Here is a 27,481-nt window from a genome sequence, read left to right on the forward strand (position 1 = left end):
CTTCAGGGTATTTTGAAGCAATTTGGCTGAAAGGCCTCCTGTCTGGCTCACATTTTTCACTTACTTTGATTTGTTGCGGGATCGGGCACTTCTAAAGTGTTCTGCAGGCATGCACTTGTGTCAGGGCAGGGCATGGCTATAGAGTGCTTTCAAGTGGCTGATCATGCAACAAATGCCACTTCTGTCAGCACCCAAAGGGTTCGTTCACATATGCAAGCACCTGCGCTTGCAGCAGCTCAAATAGAAGCAGTGAAAATTTGAGCTGGGGCTTTTTGCCTCAGTGCATGTGCCTGGACATGCAGTTGGTGTGGTACAAGTTGTGCCACTTGGGGCAAAATAACCCTGCCTGGCTCCTCCAGGCTCTTCAGCCAGGGGGACCCAGAGCCTAGGGCCATCACCTGTGCTATCCCCACCAGTGTAAAAAGCTGCCCTGTCCTAGCCCCAGCAATAAAAAAGACTACCCTAATGAGTAGCTCAGGGCTACCCACTTTCAGAAGCTTCTGGGGGAGGAGCCTCTGGGAGGAAGTTGTCCCAGGCTGCTGCTGTTAGCTTGGTCTCAGGAGCTTCTGGGGAAAAGATGGCCAGACCCCTTCCTGCCTCTGGCTACTGCTAGCTGCTGGCTTGTTCTCAGAGCTTTTGGGGGGAAGTTGGCCACACTCCTTCCTGCATTGGGCTGCTGCTGCTGCTGTTGCTGCCCCCCCATGGGGGGGTGTCCTGTGCTGCACACCGCATGCTGCTGCCCCCGCCCCCCATCGGGGGCAGGCTACCACACTGCACCACACCCCAGCTTCTGCACTCCTGTCCCAGCCTGCTACCCAGATCATCGTCAAGCTGTGGTCAGGGGACAGCCTGGGGAGGGAGACTTTACTGCCCATGGGCCCCTCCCCCACCATCACTGCCAGAATCTAACGATGCCTTATCTGCCTCAGCTGCCTTGGCAGGCCACCCCCATTTTCACCTAAAGCACACCATGAGTGGCTGAACTGGACAGCTGCTACCACCACTGCTGCTGTTGATGCAGCCATCTGTGCTGCTGGTGCCCCCTCTCAGGAGAGAGGGAGAGTCCCTGCTGCACCACCTTGCACCATGCCTACACTGGATTACTCCCTAATTGACTGATTGCTCCTGCCCTCCCCCACAGCTGCCTCACTGCATCTACTTTGTTTTCCTGCCTACTGCTCTGCTGCTGAGTGCCTAACTGGGGCCTGAGGGGCTCCTGGACTGATCTTTAACAAATGAAGCCCCTCCACCACTGCAGCTATTTTGTACATCTGCCTCAGCAGCCTTCCTTGTGCATTTTTGTCCTTGTGTGGTAAATCCTGTGGTCCACTCCCCTGCCCTAGTGTTTGTTGTGTGGCTAAGTAAGCCAGCTTGAGTCTCCCCGCCCTTGTGTGTGTGTTTCCCCCTCCCCCACCCTATCAGGTTCACTAGCCCCACTGTATATTTTGTTTTTTTTAATTGTTTTCCTCTCCCACATGTGAAGCAATGGCAGGGCAGGAACCTTTTGCGGGGCAGATACCCCCACAGAGCTTCCTGCAGCCCCCACTATGGGGGCAGATCCCAGCCTAGCCCCTGAGGGGATGCATGCTCCTGCAGCCCCCACCCCAGAGGCAGAGTCCAACCAACCTCCTCCGGGGGTTGAGAAGCCTGCAACCTCCACTGCAAGGGCAGGTGGGACTCTGGCAGGGAGCCAACAGAGCCAGGGGATCTCCCCTGGCCAGGCCCCCTCCCCCACCATCAGGGACCAAGGGCAAGGGCAGTAGGAAGGGCTCTTCTTCAGCCTCCTCCACAGCTGGCAGTGGGAAGGGAAAGGGCCCCGCCCCCAAGCCTAGACCACTGGCATCTGAGGGGACTATGTGCACTACACCAGACAGCACACCCACTCCGCCTGTTCCTGGCCTTAGCCCCGGCCCCACCAATGTGGCCCCCTAGCGGGGGAACCATAGCTATGCACAGGTGGTGCAAGGTGACCCAAAACTCTGGGGCCTGGACCCTCCACTGCCAGCCCTTCTAGCTTGGGTGGTGGGGCCCCCTTTCCAGCACTCACCTGCAGGTACAGGGTGAAGTGCCAACTACCCAAGTGGGATAACCTGCACTTTGAGACTGGGTGCAGGCCCTGGCTCGGGTAGTGCGGGCCCCCAAGATCATGGCAGCCTCCTGCTTTCATGGCAAAGGGGCCTTTTTCCTTGCCTTGGAGGCCACTGCACAAAAGGTGGTGGAGAGGGGGCTCGTAGTGGAGGTGAGTATGTCCCTCTCAAACCCCTAGAAGAGCTGAGGACCAGGGTGGTCCTCAGCTCCATCCCTCACTATATCCCTAATTGGGACCTGTTCCCCCAGATCCAAACCCTGGGGAGAGTTATCTCCCTGGTGGTAGCCCTCTCGCTGAGGTGCTGAGACCCCAGCCTCCACCACATGCGCTCCTTCCATCACCAGGTTATGATCCAGCTGGCGGTGGAAGCATGGCTAGAGACTGAGGGGAGCCTTGTAATTATTTTTTGGGGGGCCCTGGTGAGGGTTTTTTATATGCTGGGGGACCTGCAATGCTTCCGGTGCCACGCCCCGGGGCACTTGCGTCATGAGTGCCCCATGGGCCAGGAGGAGAGGGCATCCGTGGCCCCACTGGTGAGAGGGGTGCCCCTGCCACTGGTACCCCTCCCCCCTCAGGCCTCCCTGGCACCCCAGCCACATCATCAAGCCCCCTTTGAGCTCAGGGAACCCCACCCCCAAACCAAGTTATGCGGGGTCCTGGGGAGGGCAATAGCAGCCAGGGAGAGAGAGAGAGAGCAGGGCTCCCCTGCCCTAGTCATGCCCCCACTGTAGCTGCCCCACCTCACCATCTCTCACCTCCTACAGAAGCCTGTCCACCTGAGGAGTACCCCATGGCTGAGTGGGTGCGGGTCCCCTCCGGGCACAAAGCCAAAAGGAAGGCCCGGGCACAGCTGGAGCCCTCTGATATGGAGGACTCCTGCGCCCCTCCCAAGACCACCACACGTGGAGAAGGAGCGGCCCAGCTTCTGGGGGCCTCCCCAGTGAATTCTGAGAGGGGAAGTCCCCTCTCCCGGGACCCCAAGACAAGCACTGATGTCACCCTGGTGCCTGACGGGTCTCCTCCTCCCCCCTCCCAGACAAAACCCACTACTAGCCCACCCAATAGTCCCAAATCAGAGGGGGTCGGGTTGGGATCCCCAGACCAACTGTCTGATCTTGTCAGAGACCCCATGAAGACCTCCAGGGGTTCCAGCTCTGCCCTGCCATCTTGTGAGGGAAACCCGCCCCCACCCTTACCTCTACCCCCATCCCAAGAGGCTGCAGAGCTCTCCCAATCCCAGTCAGAGTCCAGGGCCTAAGCAGACCGGGGGGTTCAGATGGTACCTAAGGAGCCCACTGAACCCCAGGACCAGGAGGATGCCTGAGAAAAGGCAGGCTCTGTGGAGCCAGAGGACCTCTCAGTCCTGGCAGTCCCCAGGGGTGAGCTACTTGTATTTCTTGACCACAAGTACACCCGGTGGTCTGCCAGCGAGGTGCAGCTCGCCTTGGATTGCTGGGGAGATTTTGACAGCATCCTCACCACTGCAAGGGTGCTGGTGGGGGAAAGCAAGGGGCCCAAAAGCTGAAATGCCCGGATATATAGGTGGGCCCGCAGTTTTGTAGACACCCTCTATGCTTATGCGAGACCACTGCGTGAGCCATCAAACCCCACACCCGGCGTTGACATGCGCAAGGCTCCTGCTGAACAATCTAGTCCACCCCCCCAGCCATGAGGTTGTTTAAGACTGTGACCCTCAACGTCCACGGCTGCAGGAAGGGTCTCCAGAGATGCCGGGTGTTCTCCTTCCTTCAGGAGCAGGGCTAGCCTATGGTATTCTTGCAGGAGACCCTGATGACTCTGGCTGATGAGCCTAATTGGTGGCTGGAGTGGGGAGGCAGGGTCATTTTTAGTCACCTCTCAGCCTCCAGGGTGGCCATCCTGTTCTCCCCAGGCCTGCAGCTGGAGGTTCTCCAGGAAGCTGAGGTGGTGCTGAGCCGCCTGCTGCACCTCTTGGTCCAAATGCAGGGGCTGGTCCTGAACCTTCTGAATGTGTACGCCCCTGCAAAGGACCTGGAGTTGGTGGATTTTTTCCACCAGGAGGCCACTTACAAGTGCCTGGTCCTTGGCAGGAACTTTAACATCACCCTAGATGCACGAGACCAGTCAGGCAGGGAGTGGAACCAGGCCACCGTGGGCATTCTCAGGGAGATCCTGACGGACTACTCCTTGGTGGACGTTTGGTGTATCTGTCACCCTACCGACCCCCCTGCCCTCACCTATGTGAGGGTCGGGGAGGAGCAGGCATGCCACTCCCGGTTGGATCAGATTTATATCTCTTTGCCACACTTTGATGGGGCCCACACTTTTGACATCTGGCTGACCCTTTCACAATCACCAACTTGTCCAGGCCCAGGCCACGCTAGGGCCTCGGCATCCGGGCATTTCAATGCCAGTCTGCTAGAGGATATGGGCTTCAGGGAGGCCTTCTGGGAGTTTTGGCTGGCCTGGCAGGAGCAACAGGCAGCTTTCCCCTCAGCTTGGAGATGGTGGGATGTGGGAAAGGTGCGCATCCAGCATTTTTGCCACAGCTACACTCAGGGGCACACCCAGCAGAGGGAGGTGGTCCAGGAGCAGCTCAAGCAGTAAGTGCTGGAGCTGGAGAGGCACCTGGCCACTGACTCATCCAACCAGTCCATCTGTGGAGAGTGTTGAGAGAGGCAGGAAGTGCTTCATGCTCTGGATGACCACCGTGACCATGGTGTGTTTGTCTGCTCACGCATCCAGTTCCTTCAGGAGGGGGACTGTGACTCCTGCTTCTATGCCCTGGAGAGGAGGTGGGAGGCCAAGAAGTACATCACCTGCCTTCTGGTGGGTGACGGCAGCCCCCGCACGGATCCAGGTGAGATTTGCTGGCAAGCACTGGCCTTCTACAAAGAGCTTTTGTCCCTGGATCTAACCGACGCTGAAACCTGTCAGACCCTGTGGGGGAGACTTCCACAGCCACAGGTCAGTGTGGGCGACTGGGACCGGCTGGAGGCTCCTCTCACTCTGGCTGAGTTTTCAGTTGCCTTCCACCTGACGCCTGGCAACAAGGCACCAGGCATCAACAAGCTGACTGTGGAGTTCTACCAGACCTTCTGGGACGTCCTAAGCCTGTACTTTGCCACAGTCTGGGGTGAATCTGAGGGAAGTGGGGATCTCCCCCTTTCATGCCAGAGGGCCATGTTGACCCTCCTGCTGAAGAAGGGGGATCCCCGCGACCTGAGAAACTGGTGTCCCATGTCCCTCCTCTGCATGGACTACAAGGTGGCAGTTAAGGCCATCTTGCTGTGCCTGCAGTCCATGCTGATGGGTGTGATCTATCCTGACCAGATGTACACAGTGCCTGGACGTTCCATCTTTGACAACCTGTACTTGGTCCGGGACCTCCTGGAGCTAGTATGCTGGGAGGGCCGGTCTTTCACCCTCTTATCCCTGGACCAGGAGAAGGCGTTTGACAGAGTGGATCTCGGTACCACATAGACACACTGCGGGCCTTTGGCTTCAGGCCCCACTTTGTGCAGGCTCTCCAGGTGCTGTACGCCTCTGCAGAGTGTTTGGTCAAGCTCAAATGGATGGAGCTTATCCTGTTCAGGAGAGGGGTGCATCAAGGCTGCCCGCTGTCAGACCAGCTGCATGCCTTGTTCATGGAGCCCTTTCTTGTTTTCCTGTGGAGGCGGGTGATGGGGTTGATGCTCCAGGAGCCGGTGGTGTGGCTGGTCCTGTCAGCATATGCTGATGACTTACTCCTTGCGGTCTAGGACTCAGGCAACCTGCCAGGCATTGTACTCAGCAGCCTCCTCTGCCTGAGTCAACTAGGTCAAGAGCTTTGGCTTGGCAGTGGGTGTTGGGTAGCAGGTGGGCTCACTCCCATCCATGCTCTGTGGGATCCACTGGAGTGTGGTCTACCTGTCCCCCACAGACCCCTCCCTTCCAGAGAACTGGCACCAGTTGGAGGCAAGGGTGGTGGAACAGCTCCAGGCATGGGCAGGTGTTTCCCTGCATGGGAGAGTGCTGGTGCTGAACCAGCTGGTCCTGTCCACGCTCTGGCACTGCTTACACACCCTGCTTATACCTCCTGAGGTCATAGCAGGGCTCCAGAGATGGATGCTGGAGTTTTTCTGGCCAGGATGGCACTGGGTCACTGTGGAGGTGTCGGTAGCCATGTGGCATGGGGCCACTGGGGCGCGCCTTCCTCCACCACTTCCAGGGGCTCCTTGGCCTGGCAGCTCCTTGGCCTGTGAGGCTTCTCCCTGCAGGACCTGCGAAGGCTGCCAGAGTTCTATCAGGACCTCTTCTGGGCCTGGAAGCTAGTCTCCACCTCCAGGTCCCCTGCAACACTTGCCCAGGGTGCCAACCTGCTCAAGCCCCTCCTCTGGAACCCCTAGCTGGAGATGCCAACAGCAGAGGTGGCTCAGTTGTGACAGAGGTTGATCGTGGCTGGTGTCACCCATATCAGAGACTTCCTGGACTACGATAGGCAGGAGTGGGTGGACTCCATTATGCTAACCTGGCGCATGGGTCTACCCATGAGACATGCAACCTGTCATCTGGTCCAGGAGGTAAAATCTGCCCTGCTTCCTGACACCTTTGCCCTTGTTGACCAGGTCCTGTGTGGTGACAGTCCCTGCCCCTCCATGTCCTCCAGCTAACCGAAGTTTGTTGTGGCATTGGTGCCTTGCCCAGCCTCACAACGCTTCCTGCTCCACCACCTAAGCTGGCTGGAGGACACTAGACTGGTCCGCTGTTCCACCGTCCATTGCCGCCACCTCTACACGGTCATGTGCCACATGATTCATCATGCTGCCCTCACGTCCCGCTCAGACACCAAGTGCTGGGACCTGCTCAGTGAGGGCGTGGCTGGGACACCCCAGTGGCTGAGTCTGTACTCCACCCTCATCCCACGAGCAACTGGGGACGTCAGCCAGAGGCTCCTCCATGGAGCTGTCACCATGGGCATGTATGTGGCAAGCTTTACAGACACCCTGGTCTTCTGCCCCTTCTGTGAGCAAAGGGAGACCCTGGAGCACATGACCTTTGAGTGCACCAGGCTGCAGCCCCTCCAACTCTACCTCCAGAACCTCCTCCTGAGGTTCTAGTTGAATTTCACCATAGAAGAAGATATGCAAAAGAGCCACAAAAAATATATTAAGGCTAGAGAAAGTGCCTTACAATGATCTTAATGTGTTTAGTTTATCAAAAAGATGATTAGGACATCACTTTTTTAAGGTATGTACTACTGAGATGGAGAGAAAATACAAGGTATTAAAGGGCTCTTTAATTTAGTAGAGAAAGACATAGCAAGTACACAAAGGCTTAAAGCTGAAACTAAACAAATTTACATAAAAATGAGGCGTAAATTTTAACAGTGAGGTTAGGTTGATTAATCACTAGAACAAACTAACATGGGATCCTCCATCTAACATAACAGATCCTCTGTTTCTTGATGTTTTAAATCAAGACTAGATGACTTTCTAGAAGATATATTTTAGTCAAACACAAGTTATTGTTCTCAATGCAAAAGTGAAATTCTGTAAACTTTATTATACAGGAGGTCAGTCTAAATGATCTAATGACCCGCTTTTCATCTTAAAATCTATAAGACTCATCTGAACAGTAGATTGCCTAAATCAGAATAATGACATATTTGGCCCATCCCTAGTACAAGTAACATGTTTTTTTTTCTCTGTCTCCTGCTAGTGTCCCTGGCCATAAAAATAAAGATTATTGGCTGGTTATTTCTCCTGAGTGAATATTTATAAGAACAAACTCTTCTTTAAGACAGTGGGAACCTCTATTTTAATGATCTAGAACAAATGAAAGTGATCAATCAGCATTATTAATTTTTCTTTTACTGTTTTCTTCATAAAAAGTATTTTCAAAAAGTTGCTGTACTGAATTAGGTGTACATATTTTTTCACACCACTGTAACACTTTTTAACACTATGGAGTCCAATAAGCTATTATAATATAAAGCTCCAAATGTTATTTTGATGTTAGAAAAATGCAGGGCAGGGTGAGAAAGACACAACGAACCCTCCCCTCATACTTTCCCTTCATGCACAAGCACTTGGTGGCACACAAACAGTCCTTTGTGCAACCATCATGTCACAAATAAAAGGTATACAAAGGTCATGGCTTTATCTATGCTTCTGTTCCATCCTACAAAGGAGGCATGCTTCATCATTTTAAGAAACAGTACAGCTTCCTGTGCCCAGAGGAACTTGGAGAGCATGTTGTGCCCGCCTCCGCTCGACCAGGCGCTCTCGGGCTGCTCTAGCCCGAGTGGCAGTTCTCACTGGCCACGAGCTCACGAGCGGGCCCCAGGAGGTGCCTTGGGTGGTGATGGGAGGCCCCCTAACCTCGCCTGCCACGACTTTGAATGTAACCTCAGTGGTGGGGGTCTCCATTAATGCCGCCTCCCGGGGTCGTCGCGCCTTCGGCGGGCACTCACGGGGCTCCGACCTCCCCTACACCCCGGCCAATCGCCACCTGCTGCTGCTGATCTTCTAGTGGCCTTTCTCCGGCGGCCCCACCGCTTTTCCGGTCCTGAATCTCCCGGTGGTCCTTATCCCAGGGATCCAAACTACCCAGGCTGAAAGCTGCCTAGGGGTCTCACCCCTCCTGGTTTCTCGGCTGCCCCTAGCCCGTATGGTCCTGAGGCCTCCGCAACACTACAACCACGAGCTAGCCCCAAAAGAGAGCGAAATACTGAAACTAAACTCCAACTCCCATCTCACGCCTAGCCCAGGCTCTGACCCGGGTGCCTAAGCCCTGACCGATGAGCTCCCCCTGGCTACCAGCCTGTCAGGAGGCTTAAGGCCACTGACTTCCCCGGGTGCCTACTCCCTGAGCTTGTGCCTCCCTCTCTCTGGGAGTCTTGTTCCTGGCGTTCTCTCCCTCGCCGAGTCCACTGCCGGCTCCCCGCCAGCCAGACCCCACTTCTCTCGTGGGGTCCGCGCTCGATTGCCTCACCGGTTTCGCCACCCGCACTCCTGCTACGACTGTAGCCAGTTCCTCCTCCCGTCGTGCTGACGACGTCGTCTTCTTTTTTGTGCGCGGCTCCTTCAAGAGCGCAGTCCTCGCTGCTGTAGCCGCTGCTTTCTCTCCCGGCTCCTTTAACGCGGCGGCTCTCTCTGCCGCGGCCGGTGCTGCTATCACTGCCGCTCTCCTGGCAGCTGCTGCAGGTCGCACCGCTGCCTCGGCTGACCCCGTCGGGTCGGATGCATGTGCTCTGCTGGCAAGGGTCCCGCTCTCGGGGTTCCCTGCGGGCTTCTCCCACCTCTCTCCTGGCCCCGCTTCTGGGGCCGCCTTTTCTCTCTGCCGGGCAGCGTCTCCCGCCGGCGTCGCCCAGCCCCAGCTGGATATAAGCGCGGCTTACAAACCGTGCTGGCGGTCTCCCCGTGCGCGTGTCCCTGCTTGTTCCGGCCTCTGCGTGGGGTAAGTAAGTGGTTACTTCCCCCCTGGTCCGGCCCCGGGGTACCCTTCTAACCCCGGCGTCCCTGGGGCACATGTTATCTTTATATGCATTCTCCACTGATTAAGGCAGCACTACATAACACCTTAAATAGGAAGCTGTTCTCAAAGTGCACAAGCTGTCTCTAAGTTTGCTCCTTAAATGGCTACTCATATCTTATTCTGTGCTTGGTGCTTTGGTGGCTCGTGACCTTTATCTATTAATGAGTTATAAAGAAGCATTTGCGCAGTTAAAAGTATATTTTCTAGTAATAGTCAAGCAAAGTATTGAGTATTGTGATCCAGTGTGTAATTCTGCAAGTTAAGTAGTACGCCATAAAATAAGCTTTGGCTCATATTTTTCATCTTTCTTTAATTCCTTTGAATTTAGCTGGTTACTAATGTTTCAACAGATTTCAATGAGACCACATATGTGACTAAGTGCACACTGACATGAATTACAGTTGAACGACCCAGCCAACAGTTGACTAAACTCAGCTACTCGGCCCACTATAAATACATTATTTTTACAAACATAAATTATTTTGTGTGCTTGCATACCTTTTCTATAAATGTTCATATATTTAAATTGCTCACCTGATTATGAAATACTGAAGTAGAAATGGAAAAAAACTGCCACTTTATTTAATGAGATGTAGAACTGCTTTAATTAAGTGACCAAAGTAAGGGGCATGTGAAATTCTGCATACTTTTTAATGATCTAAACTGTTAAAATGAAATGCAGATGAAAAATATTTATATACTTTTCATACAAGTCTCTAGTATTTAAGTGCAGAACCTTCCTGATAACCTAGTATAGCCTGCACTATGGATGGCCTGTCATCTATCTACAATTAGATAAAAATGGAGCTGCTACCATTTAATCAGTTACAACCTGAAAATTATATTTTGAAAATCAAGTTTATTAATATGTAATCTTTAGGTAATCATATTTATCCTCCTAATTTACACAATATTTATGATACTCTACATGTCCTTGAAATAGGAAACAGGGACACTATACTATGAAAAAGTGGCCTAGCTGCTGGAGTTCATAAATTTTGTTCAGCTTTGGATGAGTTCAAAGAATTGCCATGTAAGAAAAGCCTTACAGAGGGAATTTATCTGATTATGGCAGTAATAATTACCCAGCTGTTTATTGCAGATAGAGAAATAATTCATGTAGGCAATAGGCCGTGGTGGCAATGACACTCCGCATTTAGTAAATATGCAAACTGTTCACTTCTAATTAACCAAGCTAGAGGATGCCCTTATTAAATGTATAAACTAAAAGTGCCTTCCTGACAAGTGATGAATTGTTACATTGCACAAACTCTTGCCACAGAATTATTGGAGTGAACTTGGGGCTTAACTTCATTAAGAGATCTTGTGGGATAGTTAAATGAGGATGGACAGCATAACAAGGCCTACCTGACAGCCAATGATATGTTAGAGCTTAATGAAACTGCACCTTTTCCTTCTTTTCTACTTACTTTAGAGTTAAAATCCTGCATTAGATAAAGCATAACACTGTGAGGTCTGTTTAAGGTAGGATGTTGCCAAAGCAATGAAACAACATTAATATTAGTCAGAGGTTCATCTGATGAGGCAATATACAGAAAAGACATTTAAGGCTAGAAGCAACTATAATAGAAATAGTTGAACATCAAAGTCTATTCAAACAGTTCAGTGCTTTCCAAGCTCACTGCTATAAAATTATTGCTACTATATAATTATTATAATGTCACTTTTGTTCCATCTTACTTTGAATTAATCTATTAAAAAGTCAGTTTCATTACAGACTCTTTGGTACAGTAGGTGAATAGATTTCTGAAAACCTAGAGGCAATTCTGTCTTAGGTCATGAAGAAATTAAGGTCAATTGCTAATGTTGGTTAGTCCCAAAAACTTGCTTGGTGATGTACAGGGTACAAAGGTAAATACAATTTGTATGCCTAAGATTTTATCATTGAATGAATTAGCTTGCATTTTTTAAATATAATCTACCTAATTAATTATTAACTTTGAAGTTGAAGAGTGTTAAAGAAATGCCTACAGAATCTGGTAGGACATCTGGAAACATTTGCTTCAGGGAGCTAGTAGCTACCTACTAGAGCTACACAAACAGACCTATCACCATAACTAGGCATGGTATCTCAAGCCGAGGATATCTGGCAGAATTTCTGTGGGGAATTATGAATATTGCCTAATAACAATGATTCCTTCAGTGCTTTGCTCCTGAATTCAATGTAAACATTGTTTCTTCAGTTCTGTATCTAGCTTTAACCAGTGCAAGTGCTTTTTCTTTCAATTTTATGATCAAATTCCCAAACTAAAATAAAAAAGACTGAGGGGAAAACTCCCTTAGTATAAAATTACTTATTTTGTAATATGTACTTTTATAGCATGATTAAAATAAAATTCCATTTTATTCACTGGGATAGATATTTATTAGGGCTGTGCAAAGCTTCAGTTCCTCATTTGATTTGGTGGAGTTTCGGCCTGATTCGATGGCTGAATCTCCAAATCCAAATGGAATCTGAGGACCCTTTAATCTCTCTGAATCGAACTGGAACCCTGTGAATCGATTCGGAAAGATTTGGTGATTCAGACATGGAGAGAGAGCTTTAAATGTTTTTTCCACATACCTCTAGGTAGCAGGGGCTCATGAATGCTGTCATGCTGGGATGCATGGAGTGTCCCGTGGAGGGGGTCCCCAGCATGCTCAGCAGCAGACTCAGAAGTGGACCAGAAGCACTTTGGGTCCGCTTCTAGGTCTGCCGGACAGCACACCAGGGGCCCCACTGTGTCCCCCCAGCTTGGCAACTGGTGCCTTCTGGGTCTGGGGGGGGCACCTGGGGTCCCCCTGCAGCTGATCACTGAATTGGGTTGGCACGGGGGGGCCCCCAGCGCACTCCCTGGTGGACCGGGAAGTGGACTGGAAGTACTTCCGGTCCACTTCTGGGTTCGCCGCTGAGCATGCAGCCCCCCCCCCCCCCAACTCCTGTGGAATCCTCCATGCAACCCAGCATCACAGCAATCACAAGCCATGCCTGCTACCTCAAGGTATGTAGAAAAAACTTCTAAAGCTATGTCTGTGTCTGAATCACTGATTCTCTGAATCAGCATCGAATCTTCAGATTCAGATTTGGCCAAATCAAATCAGGGACAGTGATCCAAATCAATGAATCAAATCACTGTGCCCAATTTGGGCTGAATGCAAATCCAAATAGAATAGGGTCCATTTTGTACACCAATATTTATTTAAATGATCATAAAAGAAAGGTTAAAAATATACCATCCTGCCATAGATTCTTTATATGCTGAATCTTTTGGGTAAGTTGAGTTTTTGGACAGCAGTTCTGAAAAAAAGAACTCACAAAATACATATTTGCATGGAATATTTTACCTATCTCTGGCTCCTTCATATTTGTTCAAAAATACAGTACAGTACTTGCCCACTGAAGTTGATCGGGGTTGCTCCATTTATTTCAATGAAAGTTGGATCAAGCCCTGTGGAAGGCAGATATATGGCCTGCTAGTTCATTACTTAGGCCAGGGTTGTCCAACTTCTAAGTGGACAAACTTCACCAGTAGGGGCTGCATGCCCTGTGGGCAGCACCAGTTTGATCCACAGACCCCCATGAAGCAAGGTCAGGAAATAGAAACTGGAGGAGACAGTGGAAGTTAGAGAACTCAGTTGCTGATGTTACTGCTGGAGCAATGGGGAGAGCACTGGCAAGGTGGGAGCCCTTGGGCTGCAAACTAACCCTTCACAGGCCACAAGCTGGACAGCCTTGATTTAGGCTGTTTATGTATATACCTCCAATCTAACAAAAATCAGAAATATTTTTAGAATTGTAATACTTTTGAACTATTGCTTCCATAGACCCTGACTCTAATTTCCATCCCAAACCATTTGGACTCTGCAGCTCTTAAACTGTTAAGGTTGGAATATTATAATAAGTCAAGCTAGTGTCTCAAGCCACATGCACTATATCACTAAAAGTTCCTTTAAATAAAGGAAGACATAATCAACACCTTTTTTCAATTTCAGAAATTCCTACGTTGAGTGAATGAATGTGGATTTGTAGAGAAGATCAATTCAGAAAATACCAAGTATTGGGAACTAAGTAAGTTAATTCTTGATCATGTTTCTCCCTCAGTTTCATTAATGAGCTAATGAAGCCTAACAGGAAGGACAGTATTACAAAATGAGATTTTTGTTCCTCTAAGAACTCCAGAGAGCTGCCTGATACATTATGGCACCTGTTGAAAACAGGCTATTGAATCAACTGTTGCTGAAGTCACTGAGGAAGAACCCTTGTTATTGAATTGTCAAAAAAGTGTACGTAAATACTTTGACACTTTGGAAAATGGCTAGCATTTTGACTTATGCATAGCATATAAACATAGACCAGATCCAGACATGTAGGCATGTGTGGTTTGTGGCACTGCAAACCTCTTTGTGGCACCACAAACCACAAATCTGGCATATTAAAAGATATTCCACGCTGCAAATTTGCAGCACGAGGGCAAAATTTCCTACCAGGAAATCCCAGAAGCAAAAATAATCATGCCAAAAGCCCCACACCAAAGCCCACATGCAGGGCTTCAAGTGCATGCCCCTGCATGTGGGGATGTGCTCACAAAGTCCATAGTAACCAAGGTGCTAGTTATATCAAGTGTAATACACCTTAGTATCTTTCTTGGAAATAAGACCTGATCCTGCAGCTCCAGGATCACACATATTTGGATGGAAGAAAAAAATGTCCTACATTATCAGACCTCATAACAGGGTCCCCTAATCCTGAACTAATCTGGAATTGAGGCTTTCCTGGACATTTTGTATGTCTGTAGTACACTGGGCCAGCAGCCATTTAGCAGTTACTGGAAATGGTGGTGGTTCAAACTTATCTAGCAATGCTGGATATTTTTTCCCTTCCCAAAGGAATTGGTGAAAGCCTCACTGCTTGGGATTTTTAAAATTAGACTGAGCAAAAGGTTTGTAAATGCAGGAAATTGTCAGGGAAATGGTCTAGGTGATCTAATATGCATTTTGCATTGCTAAATTTTATAACCCCAGGGATTGAATTCTTTAGCGTATTCCACTTATTTTCACTGATTTTCATATTTTTTTCTTCTCCCACAAGGATATTATTAGACAAAACTCAGAATACTTTGATCTGTGTGGGACATTTGATGCCTTAGGGGACTTACACCTGTCTTAGCCAATCTATTAAAAATCAAAGTGGAACATGTTGTTGTTGTATTTAAAACATAGTTTACTTAAAAAGAAAACACCCCCCTTCCCTTCTAATGGCATGTATTCTGACATTGAGTGACATATTATTTTATTTGCTGGCCAAACAGGTAATGGAACCCGCCCTAGCATGAGACCCTTTAATATACTAAAGCCACACTTAACATTTAAACTTCAGTGGATGTGGCAAAACCCCCCACAAATATTTTACCACTGATTTGTTAGTTTTTTTGCTTCATCATATTCTAACTAAACACTGTGCCTGTGTACAAGTATATTATTTGGCACTATATTCCATGGCCAAACACTGCAAAACAATATCTATTGTTTTGTTTTCCTACGTAGTAATGCCTCAGAGTCTTAACTCCAGTTTCATACTTGACACAAATAGGAAAGTTGTTTGACTAGTTTAAAGTTTAGTGTGTTGACAACCTTAGTCAAGAAATCACAAGTTAATCATGCAGTTGGCAATTGACATCATCTGTAAATTCTTATGTTATAATGGCACCAACATGCTAATTTATGTGAAGTGATGTCCATTTGCTTATCATAGATTGGAAATTGCTTCACATAAAACAAAATGCTAATTCCACTACATCATAGGGAGTTATAGCCAATGCTGATTGCTTTTGGCATATTTCCCCATGTAAGCATTCTGCTAACTCTATTAGAGCCTTTATGAATATTTCAGAATAAGGTAGCACAATATCTATATTCTATAAAATAATAACTTCAGTAAGGAGTGATGGAAATTTTCTCAATGCAAGCTTTTTCAAATAAGCATGCAACATCCACAAAAAACAAACAAACCAGCACCCAAACTTTAGTTCTATGTTTTTCATGTAAACACCCATGGATAAAAAATAGTATGACTTATTCTTAAAAGCTACAAAGCAAAATTGTGGGAAACATATTGGAAAACTTTTCAGGATATATTTGCCACTGTGCTGGTTTAAAATGTTTATATAATAAATGTTCTTGGGCTTTCTAAACGTTGTCAGCAATTCAGAATAAAGAACAAAGTTCTCTATAATGCTTAGCTCTAATATTGCATAGTGTTGCTTTTGGTATCTTCAGCAGAGCTTACAAGGAGTTAAGGAACTAGATCTCAAGGGCTAGTGACAGACATTAAAAAAGCCTGAGCCTGAATTGATTCAATCTTTGCAGGTTAGTTTAACCTGGCTAGGCTGAACTGGTTTGTAACTGCACACACATCCCCTCTGGACAAAGTAAATTCAGGCACATGCCTGCAGTGGCTCAGGCTAGAAGCCGGGGGGGTGTTAGAGCAGCCTTCCCTTTCCTTCCAAACTGCTGAGCTATGGGGGGCATGGCCAGCCCCTCCCCTCCCCCCTACCCACCGCAGGATGCTCTGATCAGGTAGGGGTGCCCCTCCCTTGAAAACAGAACATTTATCAGCTCTGTTATCAGCATGTAACACCCCATCATAAAACAAAGCCCCTCTTAGTTCAAGCTCTTCTTAAACAACTTTTTTGCAAGGAAGAGAACATTCCAAGGAGGGACATTATCTGTTGATTAGTTCCAAAAAGTCCTAAAGACACTGTCCTGTCTACCTTACATGGACACCTCTCAGCATTAGTTAGCATACCACATAGTGACTTCTGTCCATGCTGTGGGAGTGAGGAGTGAGGGATACCTCCTGCTTGAGCTGCAAGGGGGGCAGGGGAGGGGGAGCAGGAGGAAGCCAGGCAGACGCTCTGTGCTTGCAAGTCTCTGCCGGAGTTCCAGAGTGGGAGCAGGGGGGAGTGGCCAGCCCTGCTCTGGAGCAGAGAGCCCCACCCAGCCCAGAGAACATGCTGGGATGCTGGGGGAGTCTAGTTTAACTTAAACCAGGAAGAGGTCTGGGACAGTCATTGCATAAATTGGTTTGACCCTAATCAGTAAAGTCTGATACGACATTCAACCAGATTTATCTCATACCAGCTTCAACCATTTTCAAACTGGTTTATGCACTGAATGTCTGTTCTGTTACAGGTTTAAACTAGTTTCTGATCACTTAAACTGGTTTATATGTAATGTCTGTCCCTAGCCAAAATGTGCACCAAAGGCATTAAGACGGTTCATACCTCGACTTGCAAGGGGCTTTGGCTAGGGCAGCTTTGCTACTATTGAGTGCACGGGCCTCTAGCTGGGAAAAACTGCTGCAGTGCAGATGTGTTCTGGGTCTAATCCCTCCCACACCAGTTCAATGTCCTCCTAACTCTAGAAGACTGCCTTGTTTGCATCATACAATGCACTCTATGCTGGGATTCCTGTATTACAAAATTATACTCCATGCCGTGGTGAATTCAATGGTGTAATACCCTTTATAGCCAGCATTATGAAGGTGCTAACATTTTAAAAATAGTACTTAAATCAGTGTTATTATGAGCTTAAAAATTCTTTGAATATTGTAGGAGTTATGATTTAAAGGTGACTTTAATTCATATAAAAATAATGGTTTCAGTTTAGCATGAACCAGTCTGTTATGGTGTGCAAATTCACACATCACGTGACTATTATTATTTAATTATATTTTAGGTCAATTTCTGTTAAATCAATTTTGGTTAAATTTAATTAGGTCTCTCTATGGCTTTAAACTAAGGGCAGCTTCTATTAAGTTTACTTTCTCTTGGGGTTTTTATGGTAAAGACACATGATAAAGGTCTGGCTACTAAATGAGGGCTGCTACTAAATGAAAGCACCTTGTATTAAAGCTGAATGGTAAAGATGTGGCTACTAGCTGAGGGTAGCTTCTAAGTTTAAAAACAACAATAACTGTTCTGCCTAAACCGTAGGCCTTTAAATCTATTCTGAGGCCTCTGCATAAAAGCAACCTATATTTCAGCAACACTGAGCAGCCCCTTCTGTTTGAAAATGTTGGACCTCACAGTCTTGCATTTTCCAATATGAAGTCACAAACAAACTGCACAAAGAGGCACATAGAGTGTGTGCTGATAGTCCTATCTGTATTGGTAACACATTTGGGAAACTAGGGTTTTGCAGGAGATAGTATATATCTTCTTCCTTTGTCTCCCTGAACTATATAGTCAGCTTCTCCCCAGCCTGCAGATAAGACTTATGCCTGAGGGCTAAGTTTTTCTTCACTACTAAGATGTCAAATTTAAGCCTTTTTTTTCCCCCAGGCCAACACAATCTGGCACAGGAGCACATTCCGCTTGCCTGTCCGGACATTTAAGTTAGCCACACCTTCCCCCCCTGGGAAGGAGCTGGTGGAAGGCAGGCAGCAGCTCTGAGTCAGGAGTGAGGGGCACTGGTGGGGCTGTGGGTTGGGAGTGAGGTGCAAGGGCCTGGGCAGGGGCAGGGCAATGGCATCCCAGTGCTGCTTAGCACCCCACATCCTGGTGAGTGAAAGGGGCAGGGACAGCTCTGATTTTTCTATAAGAAAAAACCCAAAAAATAAATGCCAAAGTGTATGGATATTTAGAATTAATTTTACTATGATGATAGTGGCACTGGTAAGCTTCCAAATTGCTTTAAAATCATAAGTATATCAAAAAACATTGCTAAACTGATCTCTCTTTATATAGTGGTGTTTCATTTTAATTGCAGAAGAACACAGATTTTGGGTATTTTAATGAGAGAATTTGGCTTTTTTTTATCAGAGAATTTGCCATTTTTAAACACAGAACACTAGGATCCCTGCTGGCGAGGCAAGTGGTGGGACCCAGGCAAGGAGCCTGCCCAGCACCAGCACTGGGGACCCAGCAGGAGGACAGACGAGGTGGTTGACCTTCTGGCCATTTGGGGCCAAGAGGATATGCTTTGACTTTTCAAAGTGGGCCACCGCAAAGAGCACATGCTCCGGGGTGATAGCTGCTCAGATGGCAGAGTGGAGACTCCATAAGACATGACACAAGTGCCACCCGAAGGCCAACTGTGCAGCCACAGTCCACTGGCAGCTTGCCCAGAGGTGCAGGCAGCTCTGCTACACTGCCTGTACCAGAGCTCAGGCAGCTGTGCGATCCCCATCTGGAGGAAGATGTCGGAGGAGCTGGGCAGAGTCAGCACAATTTGCCCCACACAGCACAATTTGCCCCACACCAAGTGCATGTTCAGGCATGTGTGCTGAGGCACAAATCTCTGGCACAAAATTGTGCTGCTGCTATTTGAGCTGCTGCAAAACCCATGGCAAAAAGTAATGGAGCAGTGCACACAATGGCAGCACTCCCTTGCAGCGTGGAGAACATCTGAATGTGTGGTATGTGGCACAGCAGATGTGTTTGCAGCCTCACATACCACACGGCGGCACGCATCTGGACGTGGCCCTAGAGGCCAAGAGATGAAAATTAGTTCTAAAAATTGTGCACATATTATTAGAATGGTAAAAAACCCCAAATAAAACTTATGATAGAGCATTTCTCTAAACTATGCAGCTTAAAGAACATAGGCTGCTTACAGACATTAAAAAGCCCACAAAAATGGCACTTTTTTCTCTGTGTGTATTTTTTTAGTGTGAGCAGTCATACAGAACATACAATGGTACAGTGCGATACCCATTTGGTGATTACCTGCATAACTTACTCATGAGTAAGGCAAGTCAGAGTAACAATATCTTCCCAAATGTTTGATTATCTCTTTTACTGATAAACTTCAAGTGCATTGCACTGTTTTGTTGGCAGCTATAAACATCAGTGAGTTGCTACTATATCAGTATTGTGTCAAAGTTGTTTTTAGTGTTGTATAGAGAAGGTCAGTTCTCCACTACAACTGGCATAGCACTAAAACTGAAGTCTTGATGAATGAAGCTAAAGGATGGATAAAATATTTGAAAGGACAGGATCATTGTTCCCGCTTCTCTGTGCAACTTTGGAGATACAACTCAGTCATAAATCTGGATTAACCAAAGCCAGGTTTATGAATGCACTGCAAAAAGGTTCCAGAAAACCCCAGTCTTAAATTTAAAAATAACTATAATATCAATGCTATAGCAAGAAGCAATTGTTTTTTCTAAGTTCACATTTTCAAACATTAAGTTGCATTCTATTGTTTCTGCCTTATTTCTATGGTATGTATTGTAATAAGTAAATAAATATGTATATCTATGCAAATATATACATAATTACAACAACTGAATCTTAGGTGTACCTACCATTGTGTGTTGGCGGGAGAGAGGTAAGCAGTGAAGTTGTTTTTTACTTCATAACAGTACTCCAAGGCCAGTATGACTGGCAGCATTCCTCAACTGGATAGGAGCAAATCTATTTCGCTGAGGGTGTGGCCAGGGCTTGTTTCCCTGGTCCTACCTGCTAGTCCGCCAGCAGGAGCCAAAAACAAAGAAAAATACTTCTTTCTTATTTTACCAGTGAGGAAATCTCTTGAGTTATATTTATCCATAAGAAAATACATTCATATCCTCTTACTACTTGGTGAATGTAAAGTAATTAATCAAATTGGCTTAAAAGTTCATTACAAAATGTATATTTTACTTCTAATGTATAGACCAAATTTGGGGTTTAGATTTAAAAAAAAAAATAACTTGGTGGATAAACTAATTATAAAGAGCTACCAATATACAAATAAAAATATTCTAATGAAACCAATTAAGTCACAAAATTCATTTAATTATTTTTTCATAAAAAAATGAATGGTATATTTAATGTTAATGGGCAAAAATAATAGTCTAAACTAATGTATATTTAATATAATAAAAGCTAAAGAATGAGACTTTCAATTTGGGTTTCTGTCAAAAATAAAGGATGTTAGTTTTTCCTTCACTTAAACTTAATAATGTTTTATTAATACTATCAACCTGTAACTCTGTGGCTAATTCTTAATTTCATTATATCATTTTCTTTTTCATAACCTGGGGCAATTTTTGCAAATTAGGTTAGAGGTTTCAAGTGTATATTTCTACCAAATGCACACTCAGCCTTTAAACTAATCAAACCAATTTATCTTTGTAAAATGTCTACTGTCAGTACAAAAATATATTTTTACATGTGTGTCAATATAAAATAGTACATTATTAACTGTTGAGAAGATGAACTATAGGTTGTATGGTGGCTTACACAGTAATGCTATTTTACTTCAGTGATACAAAAAATATCTTTCACTTCTTAACAACTTAGTTTTAGTATTTAAAATGCCACAATGTTTGCGTGTTTATAAAGAATAAACAAAATTAAGTTTGTTAATGCCTGTAGTGAATAAAAATATTAGAAAACAGATAATTTAACAATAACAGATCAGCATCAGGAAAATATACCCCAGGATAAAACTAAATATGCACCCAAGTAAAATGCCTGTAAAAGTCATAATTTTTAAGAGCTGGAATAATGATAGACAAATAAGCAGAGTATAAGCAAGTAAACAGACAATAAACATATCAATAGAGACATAAACCTGTTAAGTATTCACATAGACCAAGTTTGGCATATTTATGTTGAACCTGGTGTACGCAAAGCCAGAGTATTGCACATTAAAGGAAATAGTATGAAACAATTTCCTCTCCTTTACACTGCAATTTAAAATCTAAACAAAATAGTGTACACGACAGATTTTAACTATATGGACATTGTATTGATTTCAATTATCTCATATATCCATTAAGGAATTTGATAAAAGTAACAAAACATCAGAAAATAAAAACAACTTAGTATTCTGCAATAATTTAAGCGTATGAGACAAAGAAAAAACAGTGGGGAAAAAGGAAATCAAAAGTGTCATAAATTCATGTTTGTTCAGTACAGTAGAAATGCCAATTTTCATTATATTCTTCTATTTATATATATCAAAAATCTAGAGGTTGGTCTGCCATTCTTGCTCAGGGTCAGATTTAGGTACCAAAGGGAACGAATGGAGATACTGTACTTTGAATGAGGAAGCAAGTCTGCATGATAGCAGTTCAGCCTGTTACAAAAGACTTACTTCAGATACCCATGAAGACCAAAAACAGTTCTTGAAGAATTATTTAGTCTATAGTTTTCCTGACCTGACTGCCCATAAACGAATAAGCATGTTTAGGGTTTTTTTTGTGTAGTTCAGGGTAGGAGGTGGCAGCATGCAGAGTTGATAGAGGTGACAAATCCTACATTAGGATTGTTTTCAAATTTGGTTTGTGTGATTGGTTATTTCTAACAATATATGCTGGTTATATACAAAGAGTTAATATATTATCTCAAAAAATCAAAAAGAGTACAGAACTACTCTTACAGAAGAATGCTACAGGTTTGTTTAAGTTAACTGGATAATATGTTATTTTATATGGTGCATTTGCATAGTATTTGTGTTATAAAAATAATCTTTTAGTTCAGCTGGGCTGTGTCTAAACCACTTCATTAACAACAAAAGAATGAGGATAACCTAATTGGCGACCTAGTGATCGATAGGAAGCTGGGTGACAGTGACCACAAGCTGATCAATTTCACCATCTGCCATAAAGCTGGCAAGTCAGTCAGCAACATTGAAGTCCTTGACTTCAGGAAAGCTGACTTTGACAAGCTCAGGAGGCTTGTCAGTGAGGCCCTAAGGGACCACAACCCCAAGGGGAGTTCAGGAAGAGTGATTGCTCCTCAAGGGAGTGATCCTTAATGCACAAGCTAATTCTATTCCATCTCAGAGGAAAGGCAGCAAGAGGGCACAGCAGCCCCCCTGGCTCTCCAGGGATCTAGCAGACCTGAGGCTAAAAAGAAGGGCCAACAAAGGATGGAGGATGGGATTCACCTCCAAGGAGGAATATTCTGCACTGGTCCAGTCCTGCAGGGAGCAAACCAGGAAAGCCGAGGCTGCAACTGAACTCCAACTAGCTTTGAGTATCAAGGACAATAAAAAGTCCTTTTTCAGATATGTGGGGAGCCGGAGGAAAAGCAAGGGCAACATTGGACCTCTGCTAAACCAGATGGGACATCTGACACCCAGGAAAAAGCCAACCTATTAAATGGGTACTTTGAGTCTGTCTTTCATCAGTCCCTTGGGACACCCATGCCCACTATGGGACAGGGAGGTCTCGGCGAGGGAGATTCCCTGCCCTCCATCGATGCCGACCTTGTGAAGGAACACCTTGAGAGGCTGGATACCTTCAAGTCAGCTGGCCCTGACACTCTACAACCCAGGGTACTCAAGGAGCTGGCAAGCATCATAGCCCAGCCCCTGGCACAGATCTTTGAGAACTCCTGGCACTCTGGTGTAGTGCCCGAAGACTGGAAGAAGGTCAATGTGGTGCCTATCTTCAAGAAAGGGAGGAAAGTGGATCTGGCAAACTACAGGCTCATCAGCCTGACCTCTATCCTGGGGAAGGTCTTGGAAAAGTTTATTAAAGAGGCCATCCTTAATGGACTGGCTGACACCAACATCCTGAGAGAGAGCCAGCACGGGTTTGTTGCGGGTAGGTCTCTTGCTTGACCAATCTCATTTCCTTCTATGACCAGGTGACCTATCATCTGGACAAGGGAGAAGAGATTGATGTCATATATCTTGACTTCAAAAAAGCCTTCGATCTGGTATCCCATGATCACCTCTTGGCAAAAATGGCCAATTGTGCCCTTGAGTCCACCACGATCTGCTGGCTGGGAAATTGGCTCCATGGTCAGACCCAGAGGGTGGTAATTGATGGAAGTCAATCATCATGGTGCCCTGTGACCAGTGGGGTCCTCCAAGGCTCTGTCCTTGGACCCATATTGTTCAACATCTTCATTAATGATGCGGACATTGGAGTCAGAAGCGGGCTGGACAAGTTCGCCGATGACACCAAACTTTAGGGCAAAGCATCCACACCTGAAGAGAGGAGGGTGATCCACGCTGACCTGGACAGGCTCAGCAAATGGGCGGACGAGAACCTGATGGTGTTTAACACTGAAAAATGCAAGGTTCTCCACCTTGGGAGTAAAAACCTGCAGCATCCTTATAGGCTCGGCAGTGCTACACTGGCTAGCACTACGGAAGAAAGAGACTTGGGGATTATCATTGACCACAAGATGAACATGAGCCTTCAATGTGATGCTGTGGCTAGTAAAGTGACTAAAATGTTGGCTTGCATCCATAGATGCTTCTCAAGCAAATCCCGGGGCATCATTCTCCCCTTGTACTTGGCCTTGGTGAGGCCGCAGCTGGAGTACTCCATCCAGTTTGGGCTCCACAATTCAAAAAGGATGTGGAGAAGCTTGAGAGAGTCCAGAGGAGAGCCACGTGCATGATCAGAGGTCAGAAAAACAGACCTTACAACAACAGGCTGAGAGCTATCGGGCTCTTTAGCCTGGAAAAGCGCAGGCTCAGGGGTGATCTGATGGCCACCTATAAAGTTTATCAGGGGTGACCACCAGTATCTGGGGGAACATTTTTTCACCAGAGCGCCCCAAGGGATGATGAGGTTGAACGGTTATAAACTACTGCAAGACCGTTTCAGGCTGGACATAAGGAAGAATTTCTTTACTGTCCGAGCCCCCAAGGTCTGGAATAGCCTGCCATTGGAGGTGGTTCAAGCACCTACATTGAACACCTTCAAGAAAAAACTGGATGCTTATCTTGCTGGGATCCTATGACCCCAGCTGACTTCCTGCCTTTGGGCGGAGGCTTGGACTCGATGATTTTCCAAGGTCCCTTCCAGCCCTAATGTCTATGAAGTCTATGAAAACTATGAATGATTTCTGTCGCCGAAGGCTACCAAATATATTTAAATAGCCTTATAAAAGTTTTTTTTTTAATTTTCTTTTTTTTTTTTTAAATAAGATCCACTAACATAATATCACTTTGATATCTCATATTCTCTTTCCTCTTATTTTGGTAGCCTTCAGTGACAACTATCTTAATTCTTTTTGTTGTTAATGAAGAAAAAACAAAATCTCATTTTTACGGGCCAGTGATGAAGTAGAAGTAGGTTTCATCAAGGATTAATTTGGCTGAAACTGTTATTATTTTATAACATTATTACAATGAGGAGCCCCCATAACAACCTGGGCCCCATCACAGCCAAGGAAAATGACCTATGAAATCAAAATATACAAAATATATACATAATCCTATGAAATGTTTACTGTCAATAACCAATTTTAATGAAATTGTTTAAAAAAATCCTGCCTTCTCTCTCCCCACACTGAAATCATCCCCAAATAATATATTTCTGTGAAACATACATCCAAGATACCCTAAGTGCTCTAAATACATTTTGCTCATTACACTGGGGTAAATCCAGACCAACTCCAATAAATTCATAGGAATTAACTGGATATATACCAGTGTAACTGAGAACAGAATTTGGCACAACATGCTCAGACTTGGGGACAGAAGGGAATAATGATTACATTATATATTAGGTAATGGAGGGGGTCCTTTACCCAAAGAAAGAATGTGATTACTACTATAAACTTTTTAGAAATAGGAGAAGAGGAAATTAAAGTTTTACCACCTGGTATTTTTATCTTTACCTGACAATCTCATTATTCAAAGAAACGGCTTCCAGGTATTTCTTCAGTGTATAATAATTATGGATATATTTTCGGATGTAATAGCCTCGCCATCTTTTCTGAATCTAGAAAAAAAATATTTTACTCCAGTATATTTTATGCAATACTGAAAAAGTTTGGCAAAACTCATGCAATGCCTGTTATGTTTCTCAAAGTTATGGTGCTTTTAAAAGTGATATCAAGCATACACCCAAACTTGCCTCTCCATTAATGTAATGAGAATAAGAAGCACATGTAGCACAGTCCTTGGCCTTAGTTCTACGATCGTTGAGGGTTGTGCCACAAGGAATGCAAATCTGTTGTACTATATCTATTAATTAAAACATTAGTGTTTTACTGTTACTTTATATTCTCTTATCCTGCTATTTCTATTTTCTGCTTCACACACTTGTGTGATCTTGTCTGATTATAACTTTGTAAACTCTTTGGGACACTGACTATCTGTTTCTGCATGCCTGTACAATATGTACAATATCTTCTACAAAAGGCTTAGATGTCTAGTCACTGCTGCACTTCAAGTAATAAATAATACTGATATGGGTAGCTATACATGGGAACAAGTAAGGTTAAGCATTAGGCATAGTCTTTTGCACTATGTGGTAGTAAATATTGGGCAGAATTCTATTTCACTTTATGTGCCTAAATGGCAGTTTTCCAGCCACATAAGTGGTATTTTTGGCACTTACACAGTTTGGGATTCAATTACCCATGCAGTGTGGATGCATAAGCATCCACATGGATCATCAGTATGTGCACTAGGCTACACAACTATATACATGTAAATGCTGGGTATAAGTGCCAAAATTCCACCTGGCAAAAACCCATGATTAGCAGGTGTCAGATGACGGAGGAGGAGGAGAAGAAAAACACTCTTGTGTTTTAGATCCAATAGCTAAGTGGTTAGGGGAATTCTCTAGGAAAGAGGAGACCCAGCTTCTAGGCCCCTTTTGCCCAGAAGGGGTTTGAATCTGAATTTCTGACTTCCAACAGAGTGCTCTAACCAACAAGCCTGTGTCAGGTATCATCCAATCTCCTCTCCAGCCCTCCTTTTGAAACTGCTCCCCTGGGCGGGGGAGCCAGGAGAGAACAAACTACAGTGTGTATAGCTCAATGAAATGGTTGCTTAGGAAGGGAGCAGGTCTGTAGCTCTTGCCTTGTCCCTACTGCTCTCCATCCATCTTCTCCACTGAATATTAAATTTAAAGTGCAGTGACTTCATCCTCAAAAAGAGTGCTAGAGAGGGGAATGGACAGCATCCAACCTGTGGCTGGTGATTAAAGCACTGTGCTGGGAAATTAGAGAGACTGGGAACATCTACACATACATTCACTCCGGCCTAGATTTACTCTGGTGTCAACTAAGCTGGAATAAGGGGTTTTGGTCAGACGTCTACACATATGGGGATTAGGGAGTTGATTTGCACCCAGTTCCCTGCAGCCCTACAATGGGCCCCTGTGGCCACTGGGGGGAGCTCTAGGCTTCGGCTGCAGCTGCCAGCACCAGGCATCCCACTTTAAAAGCCAGTCATGCTTGCCACTCTCTGATCAGACACTTCCTTGCCCAGGAGCAGCATGCCAAATGCAGGGACAGCATGTGGCAGCTTTCTCCTCAGCCACTCTGCCTCCCCACACTATGGCTGCTCCAGTCTCTGACCCTGGCAGCAATGACCCCTGCTGTGGGCTCCTGCTGGCTGCCACGATTGCCCTGTTGGCCCTCTGCACTAACTGCCACCTAGCCCATGGCCGTCTCACCCCACCCGGCTCCCCTACACCCAGTAGCCGCCTGCCTGGCCACAGCACACTGTCCCAGAGCTGCTGCCACCACTGTACCTCTGTTATGATAGACACTGACAAGGGGTTCCATGATGCCACCGCTGGGGCTGCCATCACCCTCCTGGGCCTCCAGTCCCTCTGCCTCTTGGCCCCCCACATCAGCCAGGATTGGTGGTTGTATGTCATCCAGCACACCTGGGATGATGAGCAGTGGCTGGACTGCATGACCTGGGCCACCTTCTGGGACCTGCTCCAGCACCTCCAGCCCAACTACGGCAGAGCACAGGTTGTGCTTGCCACTTCAAGGGGTCGGAGCAGGCAGCAAGCAACCTATAGGTGGGAGCAGACCCAATCAGGTGGTCACATTAGGCAGGAGGCTGCCTGATTGGGGGAGAGTCTGGAAGCCTGGGTATAAGGCTAGGTCCCAAGAGCTGAGCTCACAGTTGCTGCAGGGGCTGCAGGAACAACATCAACCAGCTGGAGATCTGCTGCTCCTAGAACAGCTT

General features: G+C 46.2%; 1 protein-coding gene across 1 annotated transcript in view; it reads right to left on the reverse strand.

The window, feature by feature from the left end:
• SPATA17 (spermatogenesis associated 17) overlaps positions 1-27,481 on the reverse strand; it is a 169,010-nt gene that overhangs the window by 108,828 nt on the left and 32,701 nt on the right. Inside the window, exon 5 of the mRNA XM_006265047.4 lies at positions 25,165-25,268. Within this exon, the coding sequence (XP_006265109.2) occupies positions 25,165-25,268 (104 nt within the window). The remainder of the gene's footprint in view (positions 1-25,164; positions 25,269-27,481) is intronic.

This window comes from Alligator mississippiensis, chromosome 1 (assembly GCF_030867095.1).
Source record: "Alligator mississippiensis isolate rAllMis1 chromosome 1, rAllMis1, whole genome shotgun sequence".
Taxonomy (NCBI): domain Eukaryota; kingdom Metazoa; phylum Chordata; order Crocodylia; family Alligatoridae; genus Alligator; species Alligator mississippiensis.